Here is an 18,882-nt window from a genome sequence, read left to right on the forward strand (position 1 = left end):
AAGAAGTAATATATTAATACTATAACTTAATATAGTAGTTAAGTAATAAATATAATATATATATATATATTATACTAACACACACACACACACACACACACACACACACACACACACACACACACACACACACACACACACACACACACACACACACACATATGCATATATATTCCATATATATAGGTGAGTCAATAAGTAGCTTTAATTTTGCCCTAAAAAAAATTAAAGTGATATATATTAAAATTATATACTTATTGATTCATATATATATATATATATATGTATAAATATATAGATATCTAATATATTATGTTTATATAATATATGTGATATATAAATATATACATAATGTTGTTATTTCTTTTTTTATTTTTTCAAATAATAAAAATATACTTATATGTATGTGAAAAAAAATCTAGAATTCCTTTTTCTGCTATGCTATATATAACTAACGTAAAATCATTAAATTTAACTTCTTTTACGCTCAAATATTTATGACTTTTCTCTAAATAAATAACATACGTTTACATATTCGATACACGAGAATTCACACGCGAATTTTATTCGATATCATCTCGATTTTAGATTGTCGTCAAACCGTTTGAAAGATGATCGATCTGTTTATGGTTCGAGTTCGGCGCAGGAATGTTTCATTCCGCGTCCGAGCCGATGTCAGTGGGTTTTCTATCCTACTGCTATAATCCCGGGTATTATCCGGCAGATGCCGGTAACAGTAAAGGAGAAAGAGGGAAGAGCAGATAGACAGAATCATCTCGCTTCGACAGCAAACACCTGGTCGACTCGTTCGCCGAAGGTGTCATCCACGTTGACAGATCTGTCAATTGGATCGTCTTGCTGGACAACTTTCTATTTCAATTCCTCCGAAATTTTCGGATTCCTATGGAATCTGTTAGAAGTGCATACGGTGGACCGCACATTCCTAAGTCGACTGTAAAATCGATGTTCGAAGTCAGGATCGGGGAGTCAGTCCATGAAATCGTCAATAACGGATAATTCCTGCTCTTGCATAATGAAAGTATTTGCAATTTATTTGTAGAATTCATTGTGAGAATGTTGTTATTAATTTCTAATGAATTTTTTAAATTGCGATGTAATAATGTTTTACGAAATTAACGCGATAACATAATCGATTGTGATTTTCACGATCAGTTCCATCTTTGGAAATTTACTGACATTTGCATCACATTTGCGCTCAGAAAAGATTTCCAAATTTGAACGGTAGGAAACTGATCGCGTACTGATTCAAAGGGTGTGATAGATATGATAGCGGCGGCGTTAGCGCATGTCGCACTGACAAAATGTAAATGGCACCATCCATCTAACTGCCGACAAAAAGGCAGCCGGGGCCAACTGTCGGACTAGCGATTACAGGATCGATTAAAGCCAAACTACCCCTTCGTTTCGTCGAGCCGATCTATCAACCCCACGCGCGTAAACGTACAAGCGCGCGAGAGGGAAAACATCGCGAGAGAGAATCAGCCACGATTTCTCATGTCGATCTGTTTATTCTGAATGTCGTACAAACTGAGATGTGAACTGATAGAAAGTTTTCAAAATTATTCAGATTTTTAATCGAATTTTTAGAGAGAATAATACTAAAATTAACATATCTACATTGAGAAAAAATATAGTCAATTTTAATAAATATTTAGTTCAATACTGCCAACTAAACATTTACTTACTATAAATAAATATTCGTTCAGTAAAATGAATGATTGTTAAATCAAATTAATGTTTCTTGTATCAAGTAAATATGTCTTTATATTTAATAAATATTTAATAAATAGTTGGCAATATTCAACTAAATATTTATTAAAATTGACTATATTTTTTCTCAGTGTGGTAATTAATATTTTAGTTTTTTAAATAAGCTAATTTTTTTAAATATGCTTATTGTATAAATTATAAAAATACTTTATCACAAAAAAACTTTGCTTAAAAGCTTGAATATAAAAATATTAAAATCATAGCAGTAGGATACACTTTATGATCGAATTTCTACAACAATGTCGGTAACGAATCTTTGGGATCTCACGAACCTTTTTCAGAATCCGATGAAGCAAAAAAGTTCCCTTTCGATCGATTCGCACGTTATTTCCCAATCCTAATCCTTTTCTCACATCCTATAGGAAACGGACTGAAGTTCTCGAGACGCGAGACCAATGAAGGGAGAATAAGGACCTCGAAACCGAAATTCGCCCTAAATTTCCTTGGTTTATCCACCCCGAATTATATCGCGGAAGATCAGGAAGTTTTTATGGGATTGTCGGATTAAGGATGATCACTCTGAATTAATTTTCTAGTCAATCTGGAAACATTAATTTTTTGAGAAACATACACACATTAATCTGAGATCAATTAATGATCAAAATAATAAAATAATGCGGGATATTAAGAAATAATTTTCTAATTTTCGAGAGAAAAAATTTTTCATTTATTTTTTATTAATTTCTGAAGTGCAATATTTCCGGAATATTTCCGGATTTTTATAAGAAAGACAATTAATTAAGAGAAAATTTTATTTTTAGACGATAATATTTTCATGTTATTTTATTGCATGTGTAACTTCAGAATTTGCGAAAGGGAACGTAACAGTCACCTTTACGGGGGTCTCGAATTATTGTCGGGATCCGAATTGCTTGTCGGTAGTTTAGGTATCACCATTACATCACCTGCCACGAGATTTCTACCTCATTTTCCCAATCTTTCAAAAAAGGGTGAGATAAATATAAAGTATAAGAGGAAAAAAGATGGAAAAAAGAAGGGGAGGCGATCGGGATTCGCTCCTCTTCTGGTGTATTCTGTTCGGTGACGCGTGATCCGCAGGGCAACCGACCTGCGGCGTGCTTGCGTGGCGACTAAACCAATCTAAAGCTTAAGTTCATTCGGCCGAGAGACCCCTCGCGTGAGGGCCGGTTCCAATTTGCCGAATGATTTCGAGAACTCGAGTTAAATGATCAACGCGAAATATCAGACAGCGGACGCGAATAAAAGGAACGAGAGAAAAACGTAGCGAAGAAAAATGGAGATGTCATTTTTCCTAGAAATTTTAGTAAAGAGTGAAAGAAATAAAAAGAGCATATATAATTTTGTCTTCGCAATAGTTATTTTCATGATCGTCATCATTATCGTCATCGTTGTAATCTACAATGATAATGTTGACATAAAATATACCAACCCCCCTCCCCCTTTAATTTTGCAAGAGATAAAGAAATAGAAAATAAGTTTCTTCCTCTGAATTATAATGTATTTTGCATGTGATTGATGTTTTTGGGAGATGTTTTTAAGCACGTTTGAAAAATTTATAATTTTTCTGAATGCGTAAAAATTTATTTTTTTAATAAAGTATGCTAAATGAAGCGCACATAAGTTCTAACAGGAATCAATGCATTTATAGCAACAAATTGTAGAATATGTTCTATATAAGACATGTAAAACAGTGTTTTATATAAATAATAATAAGCTACATTTTAAATTTTATTTATTATAGATACTAAGTTAGAGGCGGAAGAGAGGGAGAGAAATATTTTCATATGTATATCATATTATTAAATGCACTATTAAATGCGTGAATTATTATTATGTGTAATTTTAATTATAATTAATTAAATTAATAATGGAATTAACGTTGTTAAATTATAATAATAAGAAAAAGAGAATTGGGTGATATATGCGCAAAAATAAATTAATTTAAAAAATTGATTTAATACATTTAAAATATTTCGCTTATATATTGCGGTTCATTTTTTCTTTTTCGGTTCAGCTTTCTTCAGAGCATGAAAATATCGTAAATACATCGGGGATTATTATCTGTATTTATTAATTATAATTGTTTATTTATAATTGCTGCATAATCGTGTTTGAGATAATGGATCTCTTATCAAATTCTTATTATATATTATGGAAACATAAAAAAGTTTTTTATATGTTACATTAAGAATATACATTAAGAATCATTCAGGTGAAACATCAAATTTAAGCTCACGAGATTCTCTTACTTCTTCGCAGCTACTTGCATATATTCTCTCTTTTCAACATTTTCTTTTTTACTTTTCTTCGTCTACATATTGAAACCGACGGCGTTTTTTTTTCCACACGGTTACCGGCAACCCCTCTTGAGGTCTCTTGACTCGGATTGGAGACCGTTTGCCTTTCGAAGCAACCACGTGGGAGAAAAGGAGGACCAGAGTACCGCTTGTTTTTCATGTTGAAGCAGCCGCACGCGCCTCGTCGCCCATACGGGGCACTTTTTTGGCAAATCGGTCGGAAAATTTCGCTGTTAGCGACGTATGCAACTGACAAATTATATTAATGGTGATCCTCGATGTGCCATCGTCAACCGCACGAGTTCCATTCCGTGGTTGATGCGCGATATATGATGTTATCATATTGATATAATTCAAACACATTCAAAATCAATATACATAGCTATACTATTGTTTCTAATTACTTGATATAATATGAAGAGATTTAAAAAAAAAGAAATATATAGAAAATCTGTGCTATTAATTTTTATGAAAATAAAAACGACAAATTTGTTTATATTGACATTTTTTCACATTTATTATCAGGCTGATTATAAGATTTGCTCTTTTATTCCTTATTGAAATTCATAAAATCGCAGCATCAAAGATGTATGTTTCCTTTATAATATTTCTTGAAAGCGTGAGTGGAACATCGACATAGATCGCATTGTCGATCACATTATTAAATTGTTGGTCCATCCTGAAGTAGGTATTTTAGACAATTCGCGTGTCCGCCGTTTCAAGCATACAATAGAACACATCGGTGTCTATTATTCGCAGACATTGTCCATGCGAACTGGTCTTTAGGGCGTTACTGGAGGTCAAGCCCCGGAAGTGATTCGACAATGAGGAACATTATGCTCTTCCACTTTCCCCTTCCTTCACCACCTTCTTCTATATCCTCGTCGAAGGCCGATCCCCGTTCTTATTAACTTCCTTAGTGCACGTAAATGCAACGTGATCACTTTTCGCTTGCATCCAGGGTTTCGCATTAAGTATTTCAAATCGATACTCGAATGGTCAGTGGGATTTCGCGTTCGCTAGTTCTCAAGGCGTAGGGTTACGGTCCGCCTTGCGATTTCCCGTATTTGAATTTGAAATAGGAGAAAGAGGCGTCGAACAGCGAACTGTGAAGAGAACCTGCGCGGAATCGTAGTGGCCGAAATCGAAGAGAGAAAGAGAAATGGCAAGAAACAAGTGACAATCAGTGACGCGGGGATCTCTGGTATTGTCCGAGCTGTCACACGTCTGACACGCCAGGATATCAAAGGATCCCCGTCCGGTCATCTATGCGAATATTATATACTGGTCAAGAAGACGTAACAACCATGTAATAGGCAGTTGCGGCACCCTGCGTTGCAAACATTACATTTATTAATTTAACAGTTAATTTGATTTTGCGAGACACTATTTTAATACATATGCTTTTTTATGAATCGTTATCTATGCTCAAATATTTAAATCCCGCAAATCAGGAAAATGAGAAATTCGATCATTGGAAAGATATGCCGCATGAAAGTATATCTTGCAAGATTTCGCGATGTATAAAAGTATAATATATACATTTTTTACATTGTTTTTTTTTTTAATAAAACCGTACGAAGTACGGTCCTGAGATTGACCCGTGAATGTCGCGAGAAAACGGGAGCGGTGATGCGTGAGACGGTAGTGCCCAAGTGTGACTCGTGGAACATAATGTAACAGTTCCGAAAAAGTTTTTCTACAAAAGCGACATGCATTGCATGGCGCATACGTTATTTTTTCGCAAGGGCGCGAATGCAAGGGCGACCAGGCTAACTAGCCCTTTTCTCGAGGATCGGGTTTTTGATTGACGGGTTTTTGCCAGGTCCTTGCTTGCGCGGAGAGCACCTTCTCGCATTATGTTAATAAAGATATGATACACCTTTGTGCGACCCGTGTCGTTAAAGCGCATATTTTGACATTTAAATTTACTTGCCTTTAACTCCGAACAAATCTTCGGCGTTCGCCCTTTCGCTTGTTCATCAAACCAGCGCTCGATTGCAAACTTCGAATAAGCCTGTGGCGAAAATTATGAAACGCTGCGGCGTTCCTACATCGATTTACATTATATTTAATTCTGTCTTTCATATTTAATATCGCACATTGTGTTTAGTTATGCGTTACCGTAAAATATTTTGCATATGGTAACAATAGTGAAAATTAATAAATGTTTGGAATTCTTTTCGTTTATTAAGTATAGTATAATTTTCAACATAACATAATTTTGTATATATTTATGATACATAATTTGCCAATATTTTCATTGTCGTTAATTAAATTGGCGTTCCTCGAAGAAATCATTTATGAGCGCGGGAACATTAAGAGGCCATATGAGACTCTGTTAAGGCTTAACTCACTTCTCTTTCTGCTAACTCAACTGTAACTCCAATTCTCCGCTTTGCACCCCATCGCACCCTCGAGTGTCCCGTTCCTCTGGGGTAGTAACGGAGGGTGATAAATCTCGCCTGCTCGTTACCCCGCTATCTGTCGATAATAGACATAACCGACACGTGTTGCCTAGTCGTCAGACTAACCTGGGTATCCTGTACAGAGGACGAGTCGTCAGGATCATCGGTGTCAAAAGACAGAACCCTCATGGTTTTTCTCTTATCCTTCCGATCCAGGCTTCTGGAATGATTCTACGATCTTATTTTGTCTCAAATATTAAATTTAAATTAAAATAAAATATATCCGTAAATCTAACAAATCTAACAATAAGAGATCATTAATTTTGTCATAGACATAGCTGACTTATTTCACTATTTTCTGTTTTGAGATTATTCAGGTTTAAAATATTATATAATTGGATATTACATAATCTATATTTTTCTTAACATCTTACAAATCTTTTTTAATATTGTATATAATTCAGTTATTATTAGATATTCAGCATTTCCTATTAATTTTAAATTAAATTTATTGGAACTTTTTTCTGAAAGAGTAAATTATTCTTTCTCTATGCAAATAGTCCTTTTTTGATTTATATAAAAGAAATTCGTATTATGTAGGAAAATATTTAAAAATATCACGTTTGTACCTTTTTGGTCAAAATTGGAATATTAAATTTTTGCATTTACAACGTTGAAGACAAGGCAATTGGTCTTTCCGCACCTTCATAGTCAATGTTCCACCCTCTCGCAATGGTTAGGGTGGGTTGTGGGGTTGATGGTGCCACTCGATGTAGGATAAGGTCTCTGCGTGTGTAGGAAGCCGTCCTTCGTCTTCCTAGGCGTGGACTTAATTGAACTTGTTCGCCAACTCATAACGAAGCCGGACAAGTGCGCTCGCGGTAATAATTTACGTGAAACAATCGTCGCCTTTGATGTGCCGACGATTGTCTCGTATTTGCAGGAACTATTACCCTTCGATACTCGGGTAGGAAAGTTTTCGTGTGATCATGCGTATTCAAAGACAAACTTAAGAATTGTTAAACAATTGCTGCTAACAGTCTTTATACGAAACGGTCAATTGTTTTTGTGCGTATTTATGGAAGCAAAATCAAGTGAAAAGGAACGTTTATCTGCAGATCAAGATCGAAGCGAGCATATATATTATTATTTATAAATAAAGAACATTTAGAATTACAACTTATCTACATTTTATTTTACTATATTTAAATAATAACTGAATTAAATTTAATCCTCAGTTTAAAAGATCTTTTATTTCTTTTTTCTTAGATCAAAATATCAAAACGAACACATATTTATAAAATTAAAATATTTAGAATTGACTTACATACCAATAACTTTTTTATACATATATTTAAAAGAAACTTAAATTCCTCAGATTCCATGTACTTTCCAATTAGACTTTTCCAGTACTGGAATTAAAAAGGATAGAGGATAAGTTGAATTAAAATCCACGTATTAATAAATTAGCGTTTGTGTAACCAGTTACTTAATAAATGACATATTAACTTAAAGTTAGAATATAAATGTTATATAAAGTTAGAATATGAACATCTATCAACGTATACAACATATCGATGTTAAATGATATGTACAAGTATTGTAAATAGGATTCGTTAGTAAAGCATCAAGGTTCAGATACATTGATTAGAGGGTAATTTCTCGGCATTCGTAATTTCTATTGCGTCCGTGAAAATCTATACCACCGTTTAAAATGTAAACCCAATTTAACTCGTGAATCGACAACCAATCAATGGTGGTAATTGTTTTGTCACGATAGAAAGGAAAAAAAGGTTCGTTCGTTAACGACACTTTGAAATGCAGGCCTGCCTGTTTGATCAGCCCAATGACCCTCGGCGCGAGCGAATGAAATTACAGGAGTGCATCGGCTTGCCAGCGGCACTGATTGGAATTTTTTTCTAGCCCGGAGGCAAAATGTTCTGCATTGAAATTATAGAGTTAGCATCGGCTAACGATCAGTGATTGAATTTAATTTTTTGCCGCGCGGTGGAACGGTGAGAATTCATTTGACTCGGCGATGATCTGCTAGGTCGTGCCCACGACACTGGACGTTACGCGATCCATGAAAATATACAAAAATTGTCTCTTAATGCCGAATTTGTTGGAAAATTCACGCGACCGCGGAATATCCGCTGCCTGGTTTTCACACGTAGGTCCACCTAGACCGAGATTGGCGAAGCGGAGAGTTGACAGATTGTGTGCATGCGAGCGCACGGGCTCTGCTACAATGACCGAACTAATCTGGTCCGGTATAGGAAGGTAGCCTAAGTTCAATATATACACAGGAATACACTGGAGCCCGCAGGCGTTCCATGTGTACTTTCGACTATTGCCCTGCATAAATCATACTACTCCCAGTTAGTCCGGAACTTCGTGAATCGCGGCGTTGACTTAATTGTCCTGCATGCTGCGCAAAGGATAGAGAATCTCGGTCTATGAGATGCGCATTTAGCAATTTCAGAGACATAGAAACAATTTTTAATTGTTTCCGCGTTCATTTCTTTGATTAAGTGACGACTGAATATTCAGGTGAATTTAAATACTATAATATATAATATTATATTGATCATTAATCTTAGAGAATAATTGTATAACATTTAATGATAACATTTATAAAGTATTTATTTAAAAAACTGAACAATGAATATTATATAAATAAAGCAAAATTTATAAATTTCGGATATTACAAAAGAACATATCACAGATAGATTAAGTTTACGATAAAATTTAATAGTAACGACAACTTTTAATTTTGAAACTAATATAATAATGTTTCAAGATTAATTTTTGATAATTTGTTTTGAACATCTTATAATTCATTTACTTAGTCCTTTTACCTATATATAAAAGTCTTATATTGTTATACAACCTTAGTCATAAATGAAACATCCTCATGTATTGCATTTTTTTTTGTAAAAGGAGGACAAAATATTAAAACTGATTATATAAATAAATATTATTTATGAAAATGTATCATATTATTATCTGTTGTTATAAAAATAAATTATTTTTCAATAAAATTCTTTTTAATTTATTTTTTGTTAAATATAGAACATTTATATCAATTTGTGAAGGTGCTTCATATTATACGGCCAAGGTTGTATTATCAAGTTGTTTACAAATCAAAATTGAAGAAGTTGATTATGACAAAAGGAGATATATACGATCAAATATTCGTTAACTCGTTCGTTAAAAGTAAAGAAAATTTTCATTATTCTTTGTTACATCAAGAGCTACAGCAAGCGGAAACTTGTTTTGAAGGGCCGGGCTGTGGATCGGCGAGTTTTGCCAAATTTTCTGGCGGGTCAGCCTCTCTAATGATCGATCATATAAGGGGCTGGCAGTGACGCGATTCGGATATAATTTATACCGCTAGATATGCCGAGGGTAGCTTCCCTTAGAAGTTGTATTGTAGAGAAGGCGAATGTGTATGCCGGGGGTGGCATCTGCTGCGTGTTAGATACGGGTCGGAGGGCACCGCTTGCTCTGTCATTACTTGCATTACTTTCCTGCCGCGAGTCAAGTGGGTCAAGTATGAGTAGAGAAATATGTATGCAATCGAGGAAAAATTGTCGGTGGTAACCAAATGTTGACGTTTGATAGTCGAAATTATGCGAAGTTATTTGAAAGAGTAAAGATTAGCTTCCAAAAATTGACGAAATTCGTTTGCACCATCATGTTCAATCAAAATTGCTAAATCTCATTTGATATGCCGTGCAAATTATAATTTTATATAGTACTCATGTCGTTGCCGTCTACAGTTAACAGATTTAGATTTTTCATAAATTTCTCCTAGAATTGTACACCTATTATTCAAACAAAAAATTATTAATCCAATTGCAAACGTAAAATGTTCCCACAGTTTTTGAAAACGTAATTCGACTTGACGTCATTTGTAGGAATAAGGTAATATAATTATTCGTGCAAATATGCACTGCTAAATCACATAATTTCACACATGAAACGCGGACAAAGGCAAGCATGGCTACGTCGATGAATTCTAATCATGCGGAAACGAATCATTAAACCAATTAACACGTCATCCGCGTGATCTCGCATGAGAGAATTCAGGATAATCGCTGTTGCTTCAAAAGGTTTGCGCGTCATAATAATTTTCATTGCTCTAGATCTGAGATTTCGTTATACAAGAATCGCGCGAACTTAGGGGATAAAGGCGATTCCTTGGGATTAATCAAGCGTTAATTAAGACTAGAGCGGCTGGTTCCTAAGACCTCTTCTCGTCGCTCTCTCGCTCCTCGCAATGCTGGGAGGGAAATTAAGCAAAGATGTCGCAGTGCCTAATGCTTAGCTCGGTCGTAAGGATCGCGCCGGCGCTACGTGATGCCTAAACTCGTAAACAGCTCCGTTATTTAGGGGATGATAATTGACCGTTTCGCTCACCCCCGTCGCGCTTACTCCACGAATCTCCCGAAACAGTGGAAAGCGACGTCGACAACTCTGGGAAATTCGCCAATGCGCTCCAGCGCAGTTGATGTTTATGAGACACGATTCTCTTTCTTCTCTTCTTCCTCTTTCTCTCTCTTCCCTGCTCTTTCATCTCTTTTCTCTTCTCTTGTGGAAAGGGGATAGAGAAATGAAATTCGATATGCCATTGTTGTATGTCACACGAGCATAATCTCGCTTATTCGCTCCCATGATGGATACATACGGTGCATTCATGTTTATTGCCTGGCAAGTCGATATTAATAACGGTAATCAATTATTTCGTCTGAGTATCGACATATTTTTAATAATAAACAATCTTAAAAATGAAGAAGTTGTCGGTAAAGAAAGAAACCCATTCGTTCAGGCATAATATGTCAATTTATTTTTTGCCTAATCTTATTTATAATATTATAGTCTGATTATTTTTCTGTTATACATCATGAATAAATTGTCATCATGAAGCGCACAATTGTATATTTTTAACGTTTTTTATTAACAAACTTAATTTTGATATATTTGTTAAATTAATTTTTAATTTAAAAAGATAATAGTATCTGGTTATTTTTTAAGTTATAGATACTTTATGATTTACCATAACTTTAATAATCTTTTTAATAATAGCTTTATCAAATATAAAAGTATCGTCTATATTCGTTGACAATCCTGCCAGTCGGCTAAGTTGCGGAATGGATTTTCTCCGCAAGAGAGGGAGGATACAGTGTGTCGGCTAAAAGCATTTTTGCGTCGGCCATCATGGAGCTATCATCCACCATCGATCCGTTTTATTCATAACTTTCGCTGACCGTTGCTGTAGTCGACGATACTTTCTTTTATCTATAGACTAGCTTTCATTATATTGACACGTTGATATAAATGACACAAGTAAAAAAATAGCATTTTTGAAATAATGAAAGGAAATCGTCCCTAAAAACTAATATATTTTTATAGAAAATGTCATTTCAACGTATGCTTATATGGAAATAGGAAAAGTGCCACAACTTTGATAAGGGATAAAATTTACACATATTATGACTGCAGTGGTCGAATTTTAAAAACTCCTGTTTGACACAGTTTCAAAAAATATATTAGAATTAGAAAAATATTAGGTGTAGTAAAAAGAAATCCATTATTTTTGCATGAAATTGAAACCTAATAATATGAAAAAAAGTGAAATTATGCATACTCACTATCCTAATTAAAATATTGTTTCAATTCAGAAAAAATTTTGTAAAAATAATACTCTGAAAAGTTGCTAATTTTGAGATGTATCACTTTCTTTATCAATACGGCGATATAAGGTTTTACAATCTTCTGTCATTAATGAATTCATATAAATTTATATAATTTATGTTCGCTTAGAAAATTAAGTTATCATTTTCATATACATGTATTAAAAATTTACATTAATCAATTAATCTAGTAAAAACAAAATATATATATAGTAGTAAAAAAATATTGTTTAAATATTTCATTATTAACAATACAACATAATTTTTTATCATAATATATTATATTATATATTATATTTAATAATTGAAATATAATATATTATATTTCAATATATCTTAAATATAAAAATACAAACATTTATAATACTATAAATAAAGATTCTTTGTATACATTTGATTCTAGTAAATATCTTCTATAGTTATTGAGAGAACAGATACAAATTTCTATAGAAAATCTGAACGATAGATATCGATGTGATGGTTGATACTACTACGTTTTTTGGTGGATCGTTCGAAGTTTCGACAAGGAAGATGCGGTACGTTGCCGTTTAAAATCCATTGAGAGCGAGAATCTGTTCATTCATAACGAGAATCGTGTCTTGTCAAGCAGCTTCTTTTTCACAGGACATCTTTCGGTAAAACCTAAACGACGTAGAAAAACCTTTGCTTTGTTGGAGGTGTGAGATTACAAAGGAAAAGAGGAAAGGAGGAGCAGGCGATCTCGTGTTTTGTGTATTGGGACAATCCTGTAAGCCCCATACCGAGCTATCCGAGGATTTCACCGCACGTCCTGTAGATGATCTGATGGACAATGTTACCGTTTAGGTCTTTACTTACCCGATCCTTTTTGTCAACGCATGAATATCTTTCAACGATCAAGTTTTGCAAATACCTTCTGCTTGTTTCGAGAAAATCCTACTTGCGGAATATTTGAATTCTATAGTATTGGTAGAAACGCTGTCTGTCAAATTATATTTTAAAAGACTTAAAATTTATGTAATAACTTATAATTGCCAACATATCAACTTATAAATATCAATTTTTATTATTAATTTTATTATTAATTTTTTTTATTATTTTATCTTTTACTCAGTTTATTATTATTTAAATACAATTATTTTACAAGATACAATAAATACAATATGAACTTTATTACTAAAAATACAATAAATATATTATTTATTTTATGCAGAAAAACGCGAGATCTCCAATATTATAAAGAGATTTTATGCCGCGACCTATTAAAATGTTTTGTGCATGCGACGCTGACGATACAATTTCTAGCATTATAATTTTCTGTTCTGTCTAGAATAGCGCGGCACGATTACGGGAGATATTCGACCAGACAAATCTGTCCTACGAATTGTTAGCACATGTCCGCGTATGCCGACAAAGCAGGCGAAACTTTCTCGCTGGGTCGTTAAAGCCAGTGACGAATCTCTCTTTCTGACTGCATCTCAATTTTCCTCACAAATGTCGGAAATGCGGTCAAAAACTTTCCGTAGCAATTTGAGCGTATACTTATAAACAGTTATAGAAAACGATATTAACGTTTATTAAAATTTAATGTAAGATTTCTTTCTACCAAAAAATTATTATCCATATCTGTTTATGTGTGTTGTGCTTGGATTTAAATATATCCCTATGCTAAAATTTTCAGATTAATATCCATTCTACCAATATAGTTTAATTTTAATCTTGATTAATTCTTTATCTTTTTCTAATTTCAAGAATTAGAAAAAGATGAAAAATAAGATAAACCAAGATTAATCTAAATTGATAGAAACGGGCATAAATGTAATAAAATGTATGGCAACGTTTTATGCGATTTGTCTTCAAATTGCTATCCAGTAATCAATTTTTCTGGTTATGTCTCTTCTGTCATCAGTTTTTGTGTAAATAAGCAATTCGTCAATCTTCGCAAAGAAATGCGCTGCTACGCCAATGAACAAGTTAGCGCATCATTGTCGTGGGCGAGACTTCGGGACAGATCCTAATCTGTCGTGTAACCTAGTAAGAAGTCCTATTATGTCGCTCAGGTTCGTGCCCATCTTCCAAAAACGCACGTTAATGGTCCCCAGTAGCAAAATAGCCATTATGATCGAGAATTCGTACCGCTTTGATTCCTTTTCATCGTCTTTTACCAAACTATCCTGCTTTTCATTCGATTATTGTAAATTGTCACGAATTTTTCAACTGTACTACGTGGACTAATCAATGTCAAGGCGCGATATTGAAAGTGATACATTCATTTCCATTCATTGTGCTATATATGGATTTATTATATTTATATAGATGTACTTAAGTTCTTTTTCTCTATTTCAATCCTTCTGATTTTTATCAAAATTTTAAATGCCAATACATTAATTTTGTTATGTCATTAATATAGAAAACTTAAATTCCTTAATTTAACTCCAATTTTTTGAAGTTTTACAACATACTTGCAAATTTTAATTTTTATTCAAAATAACAAACAAAACAATTTACACAAAGTAAAATATAATTAAAATATAATTAAATATGTATATACATATATTAATTGAAGCGCGTACACAAAAATAGCAGCGGAAATGCGCTTTGAGTTCTGTAGATTTTAACTAGAGATTAGGAATGAGATGAAAGAATCACAAAAGAATAGGAAGATGGAGATTTAACTATGAATCGGAAAAGAGTGATATGGGAATGAAAAGGAAGTGTCAAAGTGAACCAAATGTCTTCATCTGATGTTTTTGAAATCTGGTAGGATTATTTATAAACTGCAGTTCTTAAAGTTTCCAGTGAAGAAATTTCTGTCATTTAAAAAGACGTCTGACCAGGATTATTTACCTGCAGGATCAACCCTTATCCACCTGTGAGATTTATTGATTTTTATGGATGCATATTAGTTGTATTTAAGACCAGCAGGTGGTGTAAGCCTACGGTCAACCCATATTGCAAAAAGAGATTCTAATACATTTGTTAAATTGCAAGAACAAAATTCAGAACTATCTCCATCATATCACTAATATAGATTTTGCTTGCTATAAAATTATATTTTTCTACATTATGACGAATTCATTTATATCTCAACTTTTCGAGAAAATTCAATCTGTATGAATTAAGAGAATAATACCAAGATATAAAAAGAAAATATTTTTCTTGTACTTGATAAACCTTGATAAATTATGCAATCACAAAAAAGAACAATAATTAGCTATTTTTATAAATTTAATTATTTATTTACTGTGTTTTCTAAATAAATTGTTAATTTAATAAGTTTAATTATTAAGTTTTAATTATTTTTACAATAATATGCATAATAATGAATAAGAGTAGATGTTATATTTGTCATTGTTTAAAATCCGTAAGAATCGTAATTAATATAATATAATATTTAATTGTATTTTATTTTTAAAGTGTTTTTTATTTATTTAATAACTTTTATTTTGTACAATGATATTATTCTAAAAAAATTACACTTGGCGATTAATACAACTTAATGGTCAAAATATTTTCGTAAATGGTGGAGACAACGGGTTCATGATAGAAGTGCAAAATGTGTTTTACCACACGAGATGAGAGTGACGAGGAGAATATTCGTAGCTCTCCCGTTGGCAAATGGGGTGTCCAGGAACGACGGCGACGCATCGGGGTGAGACGCTTGGCCGGCCAAGCGTCGCGGGGCGTCGAAGTTGCGCGCTAGATAATTGAAAAAAATCACTTGTCTCGCCCTAAAAGTAGGGATGTTTTGTGGATGCTGGAACGGAAAGTCAGGGCAGATGCAAGGGCGATGAGAGGATGATATCCGTGAGCGACAGTCCGTTAAACGCAATGTTCCGAGTCCAAAACATTGCGGTTTCTCACCGCCAAAAATATACAGTACTTACGTGTCGTTTCGCGCACGTGCATTGATCCAGTTCAAAAAATAATTTTATTGATTTAGATATTTACAATAAAATTGTACATACTAATATAGAAATCAAACTAATTTTATTTTAACAAAAAATACGGGAAAATTGATTTAAAGGTTGAAATTTATTTTTTTTTCGTACTCACAAAATAAACACAATTTTTTGTTATCAGCTAGCAAGGAAAATTTTATGATGCAATGTTTACGGGTGTTTTAGGTTCGCATAGCGGGCAGTGGAGTAAGAGGCTGGTTGGATGCATCTCACGAAACAAACAATTGGCTGAAATATATACGAAGTACTGCTAGCTCACACGCAGTAAATATGCGTCACGTACTCATCGGCGGTCAGGTAAGAACAATTCAATAATGGAGAATGTAGCATAATTGAAAGCTCAAAAATTAACGGTAATATTTCGTTACCGATATAAAGTACGACAAGTGAATATATCCTTTCTATTATGTATTGTTAGCTCTCTAGTTTAGATATATCATAAAAATTAAAAACAAGAAAAAAAACTTACAAGTTATCGGCTAGAATAGCAAAAATACAATGTTAATGACCAATTTCAAATCCATATTCGCTTGTTTTCACTTTACAACGGCGCAAAAACGCGTACAGAGCAGTAAGATAATTTTGTAGAAGAGTGAATTATTGGTATCACTAATCGACATTTGCGATCTTCAGCTTCGTACGCGCGATCCGTACCTTGTACGAGTATAGAAAGAAATTCTTTATTTCTTCGCTTTTCGTGTGCGAGTGGCATGCACAAATAATTATTCCGCATTAAAATTATATTAATTGAATGTTAGAAATACTTGCAGTTTAAAGGATACTGCAATAAGTATAAGTTACATCCCAACGCTACATACCAGATTAATTTATTTTATTTAAATAAAATGCAAGAAGGTTTTTTTAAATCTTCATATAATCTTCATAATTTTTGATATTGGCCGTAATTTTAATAATATTACGAATAGATTAGAATTGCTACATTATAAAAAGAATAACTCCCTTTAGATCCTTGGTAGCCACTCTCTGATTCACCCTCTGTTTAACTTTTATACGCAACTGACATTATCCGATCGACAGTTGCAGTTAACAGGAAACAATAATTACACACTAAACAGAATTCCAATTTATTGCACATATGTCATTGATTGTTAAAAAGCTTATTAGTACTTTATCCGGCAAAATTATTGTTTTCTACGTATTTAACTATCTATTTCAAATAACTGTCATTCTGTAATATATATACATGTAAATTGTAATTTTTAAGAGAATCTATTTAGATATGAAATAATATGTTTGTTGTTAGTAGAAAATAAATAATTTTTATTCATTTTTAAAAAATATATATAAAACTCATTTTATAAGAAAATATCGAAATTTATGTAATAATAAAGTTAATCTTTGTTTTTAAACAGATTTTAATTTTGAAGTGATCTCTTAATAAAAAGAAATATAAAAGACAGATTTTTCTTCTAATTGTCTTTAAAAACAAGGTGTTCGTATATGATTGGTCATCGAATAGACATATAAACGGAAATGATGGAGGTCACGGTGTCAATTTAGGGTCGAGCTTACGCTTCTGTCCATTTGGCTCCTTTTCTCTTTCTCTCTGTGAACCGTGGCACATGGCATTCTCGATGTTGTGGGCGCGACGTAAGCTACATGTATACAGGGTGTTTAGTTATTAAGTCACCCCACGGGGTCGTTTCTCTGACTTCCTATACGCCCTCTCGCAATCGCTGTGGGAATGGGGAACGCGACAGTCTCTATCAGTGCCCTGCAAAATCGCCATCGTAATGATGCTTCATGGAGCCCTGTGACGACACTAAAGATCATTTCATGGCTTCCCAACGCTACCGATTTTCATAGAATCGTACACAGATTATATGCCTTGTGTGAAGGGATTCTCTTTAATAAATTCATCGGGACTCTCTTTAATAAAATCGAAACAATTGCCCGCAATTGCCCGAAATATCAATATTAATAGCATTTACTATTTTTAGATTTCTTCTCTTCATATTTTTTTCGATATTATCATTAATTTAGTTTTACGTAAAATAGGAAAAGAATTATGCTGCTGTACAGTATATCACTGCTTTTATGCAATATATTTGGTGATTTTTTTTATCTTCAATATAAAAGTGCAATTTTTCTAGAAAAATTTAATAGACAAATTTATTAAAATGTCATGCAACTAATTGTAGAACAATTCTACATTCACTATTTCGCAAAAATTACATTTAATAATAATTATTATATGTTGTATGTACATATATCAGAAAATGAAAAGAAAAGAATAGTTTTAGCATAACTTACGAACTTTATAAATTTACAATCTTGCAAAGTTAATTTTTATTTATAATTTTTAGCACTATAAAAATGAAAAATTTTGGAATTATTTTGAAATATTTGTTATGTTGCTGAAAAACTTAAGAATTAAGCGTTACAATAATAACAATTCTGATGATAGATGGTGTATGAGGCTGTTCGCGACATTGCAACGGGTGAAGAACTTCTTTTGGGCCTTCGGGAACCGCTTCAGCTGCAGGACATGTTGGGCGAGAATACAACCGAGGACAGAAGCGATCGAGAAACTGGTGAGCATATATAAGTCATAAGAATTTGAACCAAACATCTCCAGATTTATTTCTTTATCAAGTCTTGCTACAAATAAAGCTTATCTATTCGGATATTTTAGACGACAGATATTGTTTTAATTTACTTTAATAACATTTTTGTATTTTCGTTTTGTACATATATATATATATATATATATATATATATATATATATATATACTACTACTACTA

General features: G+C 33.1%; 1 protein-coding gene across 1 annotated transcript in view; it reads left to right on the forward strand.

The window, feature by feature from the left end:
* The window catches only part of LOC105627074 (PR domain zinc finger protein 16-like), a 37,444-nt gene that overhangs the window by 7,520 nt on the left and 11,042 nt on the right, over positions 1-18,882 (forward strand). Inside the window, exons 4-5 of the mRNA XM_012208352.1 lie at positions 16,281-16,412; positions 18,544-18,670. Coding sequence (XP_012063742.1) covers positions 16,281-16,412; positions 18,544-18,670 — 259 coding nt within the window. The remainder of the gene's footprint in view (positions 1-16,280; positions 16,413-18,543; positions 18,671-18,882) is intronic.

This window comes from Atta cephalotes (genome assembly GCF_000143395.1).
Source record: "Atta cephalotes unplaced genomic scaffold scaffold00008, whole genome shotgun sequence".
NCBI classification, from domain to species: domain Eukaryota; kingdom Metazoa; phylum Arthropoda; class Insecta; order Hymenoptera; family Formicidae; genus Atta; species Atta cephalotes.